This window comes from Coregonus clupeaformis, chromosome 6 (assembly GCF_020615455.1).
Source record: "Coregonus clupeaformis isolate EN_2021a chromosome 6, ASM2061545v1, whole genome shotgun sequence".
NCBI lineage: Eukaryota > Metazoa > Chordata > Actinopteri > Salmoniformes > Salmonidae > Coregonus > Coregonus clupeaformis.
The window spans coordinates 44678422-44695266 of NC_059197.1; the positions used below are offsets into that span (position 1 = coordinate 44678422).

General features: G+C 43.7%; 1 protein-coding gene across 1 annotated transcript in view; it reads left to right on the forward strand.

The window, feature by feature from the left end:
• Positions 1-16845, forward strand: part of LOC121567411 (latent-transforming growth factor beta-binding protein 4) — an 88441-nt gene that overhangs the window by 38164 nt on the left and 33432 nt on the right. Inside the window, exons 6-8 of the mRNA XM_045220831.1 lie at positions 9968-10204; positions 14090-14379; positions 14810-14912. Of these exons, the coding sequence (XP_045076766.1) occupies positions 9968-10204; positions 14090-14379; positions 14810-14912 (630 nt within the window). The remainder of the gene's footprint in view (positions 1-9967; positions 10205-14089; positions 14380-14809; positions 14913-16845) is intronic.

Genomic DNA, 16845 nt, shown 5'->3' on the forward strand with positions numbered 1-16845 from the left:
CCGTGCATTGTCATGATGAATGGCACGACAATGGTATCTCTGTGCATTCAGATTCCTGTCAATAAAATTGTCCCCAGCACAAGGTGCACCTGTGTAATAATCATGCTGTTTAATCAGCTTCTTGATAAGCCACAGCTGTCAGGTGGATGGATTATCTTGGCAAAGGAGAAATGCTCACTAACACGGATGTAAACTAATTTGTTCACCAAATTTGAGAGAAATAAGCTTTTTGTGTGTATGGAAAATGTATGAGATCTTTCATTTCAACTCATGAAACATGGGACCAACACTTTACATGTTTTGTTTATATTTTAGTTCAGTATACATGTCTGACTTTCCCTTCAAGTCAGTTTGACGGAAGTTATTCAAGTGTGGCTCTAGCGACCCACATTGAGACTATGGGTAGGCCAGAGAAGACATGAGGAGAAAAGTTAGAATTGTAGGCCAGCTGGATTCAGCTGGTTCTCTGTTTGTTATTGCTGAGTGTCAAGAAGATGCACAAGCCCAGTCTCCTACAGTATATCACTGGTCTCAACATGCAGGTGCACAAAGGAGATATACCATGATGTCTTAAACCACATGCAGGGTTATATTCACTCTCCGTGGCAGAAAGGAAATACAGGGGAGTAAATAAAGTGGTATTTGTACCGCCCTCTTCCTTCTATCTCTCTATCCCTCTCTCTATCTCTTTCTCTTGATATCGCTCTTTCTCTCTCTCGCAATCTCTCTCTCCTTTACCCTCTTTATTTCTTCACCCTTCCTCTTGATCTTGTTGCCCAGCTTGTTGTAATCTTGCGGTACTCGTTTCTGTAATGCAGTAATTCGTAATGCGATTTCTTTACACACTCACTGCCTCCTAGACTGAGACGTTAAGACAGACCGACACAAGACTCCAAATCCGTCCTGGGATTAAGTGGAGATTTAGCTGCATTTGTTCAGTAATAAAACTCAACTTCAGTGACACGGCTGCCTCGTGTCTGGCTAATCAGAGAGATTGTGTGTTTCTGTCTGTGTTTTGATACACCGGGCCAGAATAATTGTACTTCCTCATAGTTTCTGAACAAGCCTTAGTTTTATGTTCTGAGCCAGAGTGCCTTGACCCTACATGGGGGCCTTTTAGATGTTTGAGAGTTGAGATGAGAGGAGTTAGTTGCATAATGTTTGGAAATTATGGACGGACACGACTAGGGCCGGTGCGTATGAAGCTAATCACAGCCACGTGTTTCCTGTACTACCATCATGTCCATCAACGCTGGCTTGTTACCATCATCACATCATTTATATCCAGGCTCCATAACAACCTCTCTGGTTTAGAGGAGGTGGGAATGAATGCACAAGATGACCATGTGTTGCAATGTTTAAGAGGACTGCCTTGAAGATGGCTCTTGAATTACCTAGATTACATAATGCGATAAAACGCTACACCCAAATTATTGCCACTAAGAACCATCTGTTTAAAAGTGTAACAAATGAAATTGTATTGGTCACATGCGCCGAATACAGCAGGTGTAGACTTTACTGTGAAATGCTTACTTACGAGCCCATTCCCAACAATTAAAAAGTATGAAAATGTTTTGCTAAATAAAAAAAGGAAATAGTAACACCATAAAATAACAATAAAGAGGCTATATACAAGGAGTACCAGTACTGAGTCAATGTGCAGGGGTATGAGGTAGTGGAGGTAATTGAGGTAATACAGTAGGTACAGTACATGTAGGTAGGGGTAAAAGTGACTAGTCAATCAGGATATACTGTATAATAAACACAGTAGCAGCAGATTGTGTGTGTGAGCATATGTAGTGTGTGTATGGGTAGAATCTAGTGAGTGTGCATAGAGCCAATGCAAGAGAGTCTGTGCAAAAAATTAAGATTCAAAAATAAATAATAAAAGGGGGTCAGTAACCAGGCTTCCATCCAACCTTTTTATGTGAGTAAAGTACATGTCGGATAACAAATGTCATGACGGGCCTGATGGAAACGTAATTTTTTCGGTAAACTTTCCAAATGTCGATAAAACAAAATACGCTAGACAAGGTGGGATCTTTTTGTGTAGGTAAATGTATTATGCGAGAAATGTTGGTGGAAATGCAAAATGATGCAAAATATATTTTATTGTGAAACAAACAAGAAATAAGACAAAAGAACAGAACTTGGGCGTGCATAACTATTCACCACCCCAAAGTCAATACTTTGTAGAGCCAACTTTTGCAACAATTACAGATGCAAGTCTCTTGGGGTATGTCTCTATAAGCTTGGCACATCTAGCCACTGGGATTTTTGCCCATTCTTCAAGGCAAAACTGCTGCAGCTCCTTCAAGATGGATGGGTTCCGCTGGTGTACAGCAATCTTTAAGTCATACCACAGATTCTCAATTGGATTGAGGTCTGGGCTTTGACTAGGCCATTCCAAGACATTTAAATGTTTCCCCTTAAACCACTCAAGTGTTGCTTTAGCAGTATGCTTTGGGTCATTGTCCTGCTGGAAGGTGAACCTCCGTCCCAGTCTCAAATCTCTGGAAGACTGAAACAGGTTTCCCTCAAGAATTTCCCTGTATTTAGCGCCATCCATCATTCCTTCAATTCTGACCAGTTTCCCAGTCCCTGCTGATGAAAAACATCCCCACAGCATGATGCTGCCACCACCATGCTTCACTGTGGGGATGGTGTTCTCGGGGTGATGAGAGGTGTTGGGTGTGCGCCAGACATTTTCCTTGATGGCCAAACAGCTCAATTTTAGTCTCATCTGACCAGAGTACCTTCTTCTATATGTTTGGGGAGTCTCCCACATGCCTTCTGGCGAACACCAAACGTGTTTGCTTATTTTTTTCTTTAAGCAATGGCTTTTTTTCTGGCCACTCTTCTGTAAAGCCAGCTCTGTGGAGTATACGGCTTAAAGTGGTCCTATGGACAGATACTCCAACCTCCGCTGTGGAGCTTTGCAGCTCCTTCAGGGTTTCTTTGGTCTCTTTGTTGCCTCTCTGATTAATGCCCTCCTTGCCTGGTCCGTGAGTTTTGGTGGGTGGCCCTCTCTTGGCAGGTTTGTTGTGGTGCCATATTCTATCCATTTTTTAATAATGTATTTAATGGTGCTCTGTGGGATTTTCAAAGTTTCTGATATATTTTTATAACCCAACCCTGATCTGTACTTCTCCACAACTTTGTCCCTGACCTGTTTGGAGAGCTCCTTGGTCTTCATGGTGCTGCTTGCTTGGTGGTGCCCCTTGCTTAGTGGTGTTGCAGACTCTGGGGCCTTTCAGAACAGGTGTATACAGCTCTGAAAAAAATTAAGAGACCACTGCAAAAATATACGTTTCTCTGGTTTTACTATATATAAGTATGTGTTTGGGTGAAATTAACATTTTTGTTTTATTCTTTAAACTACTGACAACATTTCTCCCAAATTCCAAATAAAAATATTGTCATTTAGAGCATTTATTTGCAGAAAATGACAACTGGTCAAAATAACCAAAAAGATGCAGTGTTGTCAGATCTCGAATAATGCAAAGAAAATAAGTTCATGTTCATTTTTAAACAACACAATACTAATGTTTTAACTAAGGAAGAGTTCAGAAATCAATATTTGGTGGAATAACCCTGATTTTCAATCACAGCTTTCATTCGTCTTGGCATGCTCTCCACCAGTATTTCACATTGATGTTGGGTGACTTTATGCCACTCCTGGCGCAAAATTTCAAGCAGCTCGGCTTTGTTTGATGGCTTGTGACCATCCATCTTTCTCTTGATCACATTCCACAAGTTTTCAATGGGGTTCAGGTCTGGAGATTGGGCTGGCCATGACAGGGTCTTGATCTGGTGGTCCTCCATCCACACCTTGATTGACCTGGCTGTGTGGCATGGCGCATTGTCCTGCTGGAAAAACCAATCCTCAGAGTTGGGGAACACTGTCAGAGCAAAAGGAAGTAAGTTTTCTTCCAGGACAACCTTGTACGTGGCTTGATTCATGCGTCCTTCACAAAGACAAATCTGCTCGATTCCAGCAGGTCATCACCGATCCTCCACCAAATTTCACAGTGGGTGCGAGACACTGTGGCTTGTAGGCCTCTGCAGGTCTCCGTCTAACCATTAGACGACCAGGTGTTGGGCAAAGCTGAAAATTGGACTCATCAGAGAAGATGACCTTACTCCAGTCCTCTACGGCCCAATCCTAATGGTCTTTTGCAAACTTCAGCCTGGCTCTTCTTTGCTTCTCATTGATGAAGGGCTTTTTTCTAGCTTTGCACGACTTCAGCCCTGCCCCTAGGAGCCTGTTTCGAACCGTCCTTGCTGTGCACTTCACCCCAGCTGCCGTTTGCCATTCTTTTTGTAGGTCACTTGATGTCATCCTACGGTTGTTGAGTGACATTCGAATGAGTTGGCTGGCATCCCGGTCAGTAGAGAGTCGTTTTCGTCCTCTGCCGGTCTGTAGATTTGTTGTCCCCAATGTCTGCTGCTTGACCTTGTTCTTATGAACCGCCGTCTTTGAAATTTTAAGGATGGAAGCAACCTGACGCTCACTGTATCCCTCTGCCAGTAAAGCCAGAATTGAACCCTTTCCTTACTCAAAACTTTCCTTTTAAACTCTTTTGGCATGGTCAATTGTTATTTTTTTTATTAATATTACTTTTGAGGTATTATTAGCACTGTTTTTGCCATCCAGCTGGTCCTATTGCAAGAGGATGGTGATGACCACAGCAGTGGATTTTATACTTTTCCTCGTTAAATAAGATTTGGTTCATGTGATCACCTAATCAGTAGCTAATTCATTAGAATGAGGTGTGCCTGTGTTGGAATTCAACAGACACTGGAATGGAATGGCTGTCATACATGTAGAGATGCTGAGTTAAGAAAAAGTTGCAGTGGTCTCTTCATTTTTTCCAGAGCTGTATATACTGAGATCATGTGACAGATCATGTGACACTTAAATTGCACACAGGTGGACTTTATTTAACTAATTATGTGACTTCTGAAGGTAATTGGTTGCACCAGATCTTATTTAGGGGCTTCATAGCAAAGGGGGTGAATACATATGCACGCACCATTTTTCCGTTATAATTTTTTCCGAATTTTTTGAAACAAGTTATTTTTTTAATTTCACTTCACCAATTTGGACTATTTTGTGTATGTCCATTACATGAAATCCAAATAAAAATCCATTTAAATTACAGGTTGTAATGCAACAAAATAGGAAAAACGCCAAGGGGGATAAATACTTTTGCAAGGCACTGTAGTCTCACCATGTAGGCTATACGTGCACTCTAGCCAACAGCGTGCAGATAGCGCTGTTGGTTAGAGCACACGTGCCAATACCAGAGTGGGCACACTCGCTATATAATGCAGCATTCTTTGTGAGAACCATCAGTAGAGTTGAAAATGCGATGGAAACCCATTTAACTTGTATTTTTATTCGGTACTTGGGAATTTAACCACAATGAATGTTTATGTGCACTACGTCATCACGTACAGCCTTTTATCTGCAAAAAGTACATTTGATGGAAACACATCTCTGGTGGGAAAATGTGCATGTTGTTTTTATGCGGATTTTAGAATATTAGCATTCAAATCTGTCGCCAATTGGATGGAAACCTAGCTAATGTAAATTAGTATTTGATTAACTGTTCAGCAGTCTTATGGCTTGGGGGTAGAAACTGTTCAGGAGCGTTTTGGTCCCAGACTTGGCGCGCCGGTACCGCTTGCCGTGCGGTAGCAGAGAGAACAGTCTATGACTTGTTTGGCTGGAGTCTTTGACAATTTTTAGGGCCTTCCTCTGACACCACCTGGTATTTAGGTCCTGGATGGCAGGAAGTTCAGCCCTAGTGATGTACTGGGCCATACGCACTACCCTCTGTAGCGCCTTGCGGTCAGATGTCGAGCAGTTGCCATACCAGGCAGTGATGCAACCAGTCAAGATGCTCTCAATGGTGCCGCTGTATAACTTTTTGAGGATCTGTGGGCCGATGCCAAACCTTTTCATCCTCCTGAGGGGGAAGAGGCGTTGTTGTGCCCTCTTCACGACTGTGTTTGTGTGTTTGGACCATGATAGGTCCTTTGTGATGTGGACCCGCTCTACTACAGCCGCATTGATGGGAATTGGGGTGTGTTCGACCCCCATTTCCTGTAGTCCACGATAAGATCCTTTGTCTTGCTGATTTTGAGGGCGAGGTTGTTGTCCTAGCACCACACTGCCAGGCCTCTGATCTCCTCCCTATAGGCTGTCTCATCATCGTTGGTGATCAATCAGGCCTACCACCGTTGTGTCGTTGCAAACTTAATGATGGTGTTGGCGTCGTGCGCACTGTAGTCATGTTTCTCAATGTAGGCCTATGTCTACAGTCAACTATGAACATTTCATTAATTAATAATAACCCAGACTTGGTAAGCTTTAAAGAGCTGCCAAGTCAGTTGTTTGTTTTTCTATGACCTGAGTAATGCCCCATACCTTGTATAAACGGGCTCAGGGAAAATACCCTCCCCTTTCGTCCGCTTAGCACACGTCTGGTTTATAGGCTTGTTCCTGGACTCAGTCATTCAGATGATGTCAGCTCAAAGTCAGACTCATGTACAAACAAGCCCCCCCCCCCCCAAAATGCACACAGACTATGTTACTGGCCGGTCACATGTCAGGTGGGGTAGCATGAAGCAGACAGACCAGGAACAATGTCTCATTATCCCCTAGCACCATGCATGTTACATTAGACACTAGACAGTGCTCGACTGTGTACTAGTGTAAAATATACTTGTTTTGTCTTGCCATACTTACGGTTTAGTCCCTCTCTCTGGTCCTATTGGCTACGACCCAATCGATGCCCTCTATCACGGACTTGTGAAAAATGTCTGTCAGGCAGATGTGGCCAGCAGAGCCCAAAATATCTCTGTGAATATCTCAGTGCATATTTGACTGTTCAAAGAGGGACCTAACTTTTCAGCTATTCAAAGCGAGGTGCTATGGCAAAGTTGATCTGGGATAGTTTGGATAACTGCCATTATGATTAGCTTTATTGTTGCAGTTGGAACTCATGATCTCATGCTGATTGCTAGCTACAAGTGAGTCTATTTGCAAGAAAGCATTTCATTATACCGTGTACACTACGCTTTATCCTGTGCATATGATAAATAAGCTGTGATTTGATCCCAAATGCCAGCTGCTATGTTTGAATCAAGTTGCATTGCTGGTATTAATTCTGCATTCACCTGATAATTACTCTTCAGCTTTCTGCTGTATTAATATCCTCCTCACCCATATTGAGGTCTATTCAGGGTTGTCTTGATAAAGGTACAGGCTGGGTGTGCATGAGGACATCATGGGTTAAGCATCTCTGTGCAAGCTGTAGAAACTATGGCCAGCTGAACCTTCCTTCTCCTGCATGCAAAGAGGGAGCCCAAATGGCATGTGTCTTTGATTTGCCTCAAAACATCTCCCTGTACACACACACACACACACACACACACTTTTTGATTCTTTCCAGGGAGGGCTAATGCTGTCAGCCTTGAAGTACATACAGTACACACTCACATGCCCAGAATGTTTGAATGATGACGCTCTCATTTTCAAACCACCCTTTGGAGTGAAATCCTCCAAGGCCTAGCTGTAAAGCCTGGGGACACAGGAAATTATGTCATGGGGTCATGAAAACTAAAACTCTACATGGTGTGATGACCTGTTGTTCCACACTGGCCTGAGAGATGTACTGCATTACATGGATATGAGTGCAGTGAAAGACATGGGGATCTTCTCTGAGAAGAGAGGGCTGACGTTCTGTGTCTCATGGAGGGTCTGAGAAGAACTGGGCAGCTGCTCACTGCCTCTCAACAGCTCAGCTGACGTCACTGTTTTTCCTCGGAGGCACCTGCACCCTTGCATGGCGACCCATCCACATCGCTCGGTTCAAATGCCACGGCCACTAACGTTTCTTCTCCACGATGAATCTGGTTTGCTTCCTCCCCGACGACTTCTCGAACGTGAACACATTCAAACCGTTCTGATTGGTCCCAACCGATGGGTTGGACCAGAGCTGGTCTACATGAATCAGCACAAACAACTTCTAGGATGGTAGGTTCAGACTCATGTATGGAGCGATTGATAGAGCAACGGAATTAAATTCAGGTTGAGTCATCATGCAACCTGCACCCTCCCCCCCCCTCTCGCTCTCTCTCTCTCTTTCTGCCTCTCTTTTTTCCCATTCTGTCCCTCTCTCTGTCTGTCTTTTTTTTGTCTGTTCCATCTCTCTCGCTCTCTCTCTCGCTCCCTAATTTCCCCTCTCCCTGTGTAGACTCTGGTGGATGGATCCATTGCATCTGGAGGGACACACACGTCCGACTCGGAGCAAACAATTAGGTCACCTTCTCAGTTTGCATACTGCACATGACCTCATCACCACGGCTACGCCACAGCGGGGAATACACACTGATACACTGCATATGCTCCACACATGATTTCTCTACCGGAAATCTACTCCACACAGCAGAACGCTGCTGCTCTAACCCCGGGGGCCGGACACAGGCTCTCTGCGATAGGAACCTAGAGAACTCCTAAGCCACTGTACTGTAAATTCCTCTTGTAAAAGGCCTTTTCCTGACAAAAACACCAACCTTTTTCCTGTTCCTCGCCATGGCCTCTGGAACAATGGGCAAGAGCGTGCCAGAAACTGAGAAAATAGATAGTTAGTTACGGTAGTTACCCCGATGCTGACACGCTCACTGGAGCCCAGAGGACTTCGAATTCAGATGGAAAATCAATTATGTGCCCCCCCTAGGGAAAGGAAGAACACTAAAAATGATGGATCAGTGTGTACTTTGGACAGCCTTCAGCTGCCGTCGTCTTTCCAAGTTCCGGAAGGCTCGGGAAAGGTGAAGGCCTATAATCAGTGTGACTGTCGGGACCTCGTACAGTCCAATATTTGTGTTTTACAGTATCCTCTCCAAACCACTCTGAGATGTTCACCTCAGAGAAAACAGCTTTAGCTGAACCCCCCGTCTTGAGTGGTAAATTACCACAGAACACAAACACATTTGAGTGTTTAAGAGAGAGCAGGTTTATATTCTACCTAATGAAAATATGGATAGAAAGTAACACAACAAGGTCTATCAGTACATCCATCTTTTTGTCTTTCTTTCTTTCTCTTTATCTCTCTCTCTCGCTCTCTCTCACCCCCCATATTGCGTCAGATATTGTTTACTAACTGTGCTGAGTTTATCCTTCTGGCCCAGTGTTTGATGGACAGACAGTTGGCCAGGGAGATGCATAATGGACTGATTATAGATGCTGAAAAGATCATTCTATTCAGCTGACTGCCAGGCATATCTCTCTCTCTGCCTAGCTGCATTGCCATTGTAAATTAATTTCCATGGACTTGGGCATTGGCCAGGGCCAAGCTTTCCAACGTTATTATTATTATTATGAGCATTAATACAGCGCAGCCATGTGATATGGAAAGCATGTGCTGGTGGACAGAATAAGCAGAGGTATGGTTTTCATCAGAGTACTGCTTGTTTTAGCTTGTTTTCCATTCATTGTGGTAAAAAGGGGGGAAATGAAGTAAAGATGGTATTTGTGTGCTCTGTAACCAATCAGTGTTGTTTTGAATGGCATTGTTTACAGTGTTTCCAAACTGTCTATCAATTGTCTCTGTCACAAGGACATGTGTTGGAGGTTTTCCCTTGTTGCCTTGGTTGGCCAGGTAGGCGTGAACTTATTAGACTCTGCCCTTGGTTTTGTAATCGGATCGTATCTGAATCGTGAGTTTGTGTTGTTACATTTGAACCGCAACAGGGAGGAACTCTTGGCCCTAATGGTAACTGAACCATGGTAATCACTACAGGACATAAAACAATATGGTTATTGTTTCTCTCAGCTCCAGAGTTCTATTTCAGTTGTTGATGTCTTGGACTCCATGTTTCTCCCTCAATCTGGTCACAGTTAACAGAGCCATTCTGTTTGTCTCCCTCCCTCCCTCCTCTGTTTCTCCTCCAGTCCTGTGCCCCATGTTGTGTCAAAACGGAGGGGTCTGCATCCAGAAGGACCGCTGCCTCTGCCCGCCAACCTTCACCGGCAAGTTCTGCCACATCCCCGTGGCCACGCCCTCCACCAATGACATTGAGAAGCCTCTGCGCATCCCCTCAGTGCTGGCCAGTCAGCAGCTGCTGACCCAGTCAGAGTACATTCTCCCCCTCCAGAGCCAGCAGCAGAGCCACAGTCAGCCCAGCGGTGGTAAGTGTGACAAGGCCGGCCTCATTGGTGGCAGCGGTGGGATCTGAATGGTGATGATTGAAACACAACTTGCTCTTAAGTTAATACGTTACACACAAATCTATAAAGCAGAGTCCAATGTCTCTAGTGAAGGAGTCTCTCCTTGACAGTAAGACTGGGATAAATATCAAATAGAAGAAGGAAGAGCTCTAGAATGAGCACAAAGACGGCTAATTCTCTGCATATAGAGGTGTGATACTGACATGTCGATGAAATACATTTATGACAATTATAGCAAACAGCCTTTTTTGAAATTATCAAATTAACCATCATTAATTGCCTAATAATGCATAACAAATTATGCTTACGTCTGACATTTAGTCATCTGTGGTTTGGCTTTGAATGTGCAAAAATGGTCAACTAAGGTTCACACGTCACATAGTTACATAAAGTGGGTCTTTCCTGTAGATTCATTACATTCAAACTGCACCGTGTGTGCTGAGCTAAAGATGGAATATTATGACAGTTATACATGACTGTTTTCCCTTGGCCAGTACTCAACACTTAAATTGTACCTCTCAGTGCCAATGGGTAATAAGCCTTGAAACACGGACAGCAATTCCTCTAGGTCTCTTAGACAATCACTAATTTCCCATTATTTTAACATCATTACAATGCATATGAGAACACTCTGATTCGGCTACTTACGAATACTCTCACTGACTTGCCAAATGTGCATTTTGGATGTTATGACAGCCAGATGTTTCTGACCAAATTCTATCAGTTGACGTACGCTCTCAGATGGTGAAGTATATTTGTACAACATGAAGAAAAGACAAACACTGACATTGCCCTGCATGGCGGTATTGAGACCCTGGAAAATGCACGTCATCATATTTGCCAATCACAACTAACTACGCAGTCAGTTAAATCTGAAGTTTTAACACTGCAGTTACAGATGGGACTTGTTTTAGGATACAGTATGGTTGGTCATCTTCTGCTGCCTTTGAAGATGTTATCATAGGAATGCGACCCTGAGCGCATGTGTATTTTGTCCATGCTCTATAAAGCCTAATGACATCAGTGTGGCTTGTGTTCGCTCCAGGGGGATGGGGGTTGGGGGGGGGGGGCTGGTGAAACACAACCAAAAGTTAATGACTGAAATCTAAACAGTACGCTGAGCTCATACTAACAAATTAAATGTCGGGGTCAATTATGTTGACGAGCTGCTTCCAAAAGTCCACGCTCTATTCCAGGTCTGGGAGAGTGTTTCGGAGTGGAGATCTGAGGGCTTACGCAATATCACTGAGGAGGCCTACGTTGATAGTGGGGTCTTAGACTTAGCTGACCTGCCAATAGAGTACCACAGTATGAGTCATAATACCCATCAAACCTAGCGGTCAAACAAGGAAATAGTTCCAATCTTTTTTCCACCATTCATTTTTTCCATAGGGGATTTTAGAAACACTTAAAATAAGGGCTGTATTTCGTGTATGCTTACCATGGCGTGACGTTTTGATAACCGTGTAAATCTCTCTAGGACAAGGTGACTTCTATCAATATATTCCCCTGTATTTACTCCCCAAAAATGAAATGCTAATTAGCTGTTAATGTGGCTATAATAAAGAACTACAAATGCCATGATAATAATATAATATAATAAGCCATTTGGCAGATGCTTTTATCCAAAGCGACTTACAGTCATGCGTGCATACATTTTTACGTATGGGTGGTCCCGGGGATCGAACCCACTACCCTGGCGTTACACGCGCCATGCTCTACCAATTGAGCTACAGATGAGACTGGATGAGACCGCCGAGGCAAAGGTAAGAATCTCTGGATTAACAATCTATTAGCTAAATTTAGTAATGAATAAATTGGCAACATTTCTTTAAATTGACAATTCTGTGAACTGTCTGGTGCACATTTTTAATTGACACAATACCTGTCAGCTAGAGATGATGTGCAGGAGCTTGCAGGGATATGTAGTCTTGCATGATGTCTACTTTGATGCTAATTAGCATTTTCGAATCTGAGAGTAAATAGAGCCGAATATACTGATAAAAGTCACCTTGTCTGAGAGAGATTTACATGGTTATCAAAACGTCACGCCAGGGTAAGCCTACACAAAACACAGCCCTTATGTTTCTAACATTCCCTATGGGAAAAATGAATGGTGTTTGACCGCTAGGTTTTATGGGTATTATGACATCTCCACTGTGGGGCTCTATTCTGTAGTGTTTATCATAAAACATCTTTGTCCATGCACATCTCACAAATCCACTTATATCAGCAATATACTGTACCTCTTTCTAATGGCAATTTTGCTACCCTGATATTTTTTCTAGCGCAGCCAGGACTCTTACACTCTAGTTCCTTGGCAACTTGTGATGCAATTTAGCATCACAACCGCATTTTGACAACCATCAATTGTACCACCACTAAGGGCTATGCAGCCTGTGGTGAACGTTTCCTCTCTTCTCTTGAGGAGGAGTGTATTTAGGAGGGATGATGAATGCTCTGTTTTCATCTCCTTGTGGCTAAATGGCAAACTTTTTTTAGCGTGAAAAACACAGGCGGACAAAGGACACCTCTGTTGTGCTGTCAGGACCAGCTGTGAGGACGAGGTCGGCCAATAGGCCAGACAGTGTGAAATAGTGAACAGGCAATTAAAACCGTGTACATTTTGTCACAACTCGAGTGGGGTGTAGACAAGCAGCGAGTAAATTCCAAATTATCTCAGAGTTAGTCTATGAACAGTTATGGGAAATCCTACAGGGGTCAGACAATGGGATTGCTTGTTAACCACAGAGAGCGGACGCCTGAGACATGTTTGGGTCCAAAACACTGTCTCTGATGTGGTTCCATTGTCTCCGCCTTTTATAATTGATGCAGCCGTGTTGTAGAGTTCAGCATGTTGTAAAATCCACAGCACGATAATGGAACAAACAACCCATCTGCACTCTCATTGTTTTGGGGCAAATGAAAAACACAGTCCAAACTGCATCTGTAAATGAAACATTGTGTTGGCTGCGTATCTCCAGGGCCCTGTGTAAACGATTCCGTAAAACCCTGAATAGTAAACCAGGTCCTATAGGTCTGATATTACGGACGGATGGCTAGGAGGTGAAGAGTCCAATGTCCTGGGTCTTGATTTTAATGAGCCTTGTTCTTTGCGTTCTCGTTTTTTCAACCTAGAACAAACCGTGCACAACAGTTCCTTTAGCACAAACAGATCTGGGACATTCAGTCACCCAGAGTTAACTGATTAACTCCTTGCCTTTTTAATAAAGCCCAAGAAAAGGTTGAGAAATGAGTCTGGGTCTGGCCTTCCGCTCAGTCTGGGTCTCTTGGCAGTGTAGTGGCGTCACCGTGGGGGAAACGATGTGCCAACGTTTCACTCCAGTCTCTAAACGATAAGAGGCTGCCATCATGACTCACAGTAATAGCATGTTTTAGGAGAACAGCCACTCCATTTTCAGACACCCCACACACACCCTCCTTTGATTCTTAAGATCTGCTATAGTAACAGGGCTTCACACTAGCTTCCTAACAAATGGAATGAATAAAGACCGCCATTCAATATTTACCTTTTGAATTGAAACCACATCAAAGACTTTGTGTCACGCACCAAAGGCACCTCTCATACATGGGAGCTCCCATTCATATCCACTTCCTTAGTTACCTGTCAGCACAAAAATGCAACGTCAACCATTCAGCCAGTGGTAAATGTGAGCCACCGGGACAGAGTTCAAGTGAGAGGTCCGTCATAGAATGACCTCTGACCCCTGGAGGCACAGCGGGTCAGGTCAGGCTCTGTGCAGAGACTGTATGGAGTCAGCCGTGTTTGCTACTGCTAACCCCCGCTAACCCCTAACCCCCACTCCCCTCTCTCCCTCCCCCCAGCATCTGGCTCATCCATGGTCAAGGTGCGGGTGCAGCACCCCCCAGAGGCCAGCGTGAAGATCCACCAGGTGCTGAAGGTAGGCTACGGGCCAGGCACAGTTAGGGAGCAGTCGGAGACGGTCACCTGGTCAGCAGGCCTCTCGGGGGCCAGGACCAGTGTTCTGCCAGGGGAGAGGGCCGAAGCCCCACCACCCAAAACCAGAGTCCAGGCCCAGACCCTCCATGGTGACTCCACCTACACAGAATATTCCGGGTTCAAGTACTGCTTCAGGGAGGTACGCAACGGCCAGGTGAGACTTCGCAGAGGAATTACTTCTACTATTGATACCTACAGATAACTGCCAATATAAAAGAAACACTTGAGTAAATGAGGGATACAAATATATATTGGAAGCAGGTGCTTCCACACAGGTGTGGAATTAACATCCCATCATGCTTAGGGTCATGTATAAAAATGCAGAGCAGGCCCAGTTGCCCATTATTTTGGCTACCATGGCTAGAAGGTGCATTAAAGCTGTTCTGGTGCCTCGTGGTGACCCAATACGCTATTAAGACACTTCATGTTTGTGTTTCCTTTATTTTGGCAGTTACCTGTATGTACATAATATGCATCAAATTATGTCGCTAAGTCTTAAGCAATCCAATATAAATGGGTGGCATGTCTCATTGTGGTTGTGCCAGTTTAAATCCAATGCTCTTCTCTTCTCCTCTACCCCTCAGTGCAGCTCACCTCTCCCAGGACTCAGGAGTCAGGACACCTGCTGCCGAGGGATTGGACTGGCCTGGGGCATCAACGAGTGTGTCCTATGTCCCCCTAACACAGGTAAAAGACCCCCGTCTAGTAGTCACCTGCCTGACTTCTATAGTGTCCCTTTCCCAGTTCTCCTTTAAAGTGAAGCTTGGCCTTTCGTCCATATCCCTCTTCTCTTCCATTACACTTGTTCTCTCCTTTCAGTCTTTCTATCACAAAATGGGTTAATCCTTTTTCTCCCATTTCTTGCATAGACGGGCCCCCCATCTTCTGTCGCCTTTGTGTACCTACCCCTCCTCTCATCTCAAAGCTAATAATTAAATACCAGAAACAAATGGGGAGGTCACTGCTGATTAGTAATCCCAGGTGCAACAATAAAAAATGAGTAACACCTGTTGTACAGTATGATCATATGTACTCTGTTTTTTGTTTAGATGATGTCATGTATTGTATATGACGCCTGTACCATGTTTGACTGATTGTTTTTAGTGTCTGAAAACTCCATTTGAGTGGTCCACAATGTGTTTAAAAAAAATCAATTTGTTGTATTATTGTGGACACTTTACTACATTTTCCGAAACTTTATGTCCCATGCTACATTATAGTGGCTAGCCTACCAGCGTGTTCTTGTTAATCTCACCTTCACTACATTATTGACATTGACTCTGGTTTTTCAAAAGACAGGAGTGCTTTAGATTGGAGTGGAATTCCTTTTAGAAACCTTAAACCAGATGGCCTTGCTCTGTTGTCTGAAATTAAATAAGAATTTACGTAATATCCGATTATTAACTAGTTATATACAGTACATGAAGTTGTTGACATGTTTTACTCCAGACCTGACTAACCTGACTGGAATGTACTTTTCTCTTGGCCATATTTGTCCGTAAGTTGGCTTTGCCCTCTCGCCTCCTAGACCATATCAACATCATGTCAAAAAAGTAGTGAGCTAATGTTCTGTTTTCAACTTCTTTCATCACCACTATTCATTTTAACAGGAATCCAGACAGTCCTGAAAATGTTTTAGGTAACTCTCCTCAGCCATCCCAGTGAAAGAATGTACTTAAGGAAAATGACTTGTTATCGATAATGGACATATTATTATGTAATAGACTAACTCCACGCTTAGCCGGAGCCAGTAAGAAATACAGAACATTATGTCGCCTGCCCTGTGGGGTCATTGATTAATACAGACACATGGAAATAAATCACCAAACAAGGCTGTTTTTCCTCTCTGTTCAACAGCCTGGAAGAAATGCATGGTTTTCCTCATTTTGATTTAGACTACGATGAAAACCTCCTCAATTGCAATTACTCCCTCCTTGCAAACAACTTCCCCAAACATTCCCATAAATATGTGGTTGATACCACACAATAGAGGCCTTGTCCAAAACTCTGGCCTGGGATCACAGTCGTTTGAAACACTAAGTACTTTATCCTTTCCATTTCCTTTGAGGAATGTCCTTTGAATCTTTACTCGGCAACCTCAAGTCACTTCACAACTTCCCACTTGTCTCCCAAGCCAGTAAAGGTCCTCCAAATAGAGCGTTGTTTGATGTGAGAGGAGAGACAGCTGGGAGGGAGATTGTTAGCAGACAGATAACTAAGATTGTGTGATTTAGGCTGCCAACAGTCCAGCAAACAATTGGGAGTCACAAAGCTAGCTAGCTCACTGGAGATGTGATTGTTAGCCAATGTTAGATGAGAGTGTGTTTTCCACTCTAGACTGACGGTACGTCATGCTCGTATGGTAAAAAAAAAAAGATTTGCTTCGCTTGGTTTAGTTGACCCAGAGCGCTCCGGTATATCCCATGGCTCCTGTACGCTTGGCTCTCTCTCTGTGGTGCTACATGCTGCTAGTCTTCCATGGTGGGATCAGGGACTGTATATACAGTACACACAGATTGAGTACTAAAAGTATCTGAAATCTCATCCAGGCTCTGCAGGAGAAAGATAGGCAAGAAACGAGTGACTCAGTGAATTTTTAGCCATCACTCTGGTTGTATAC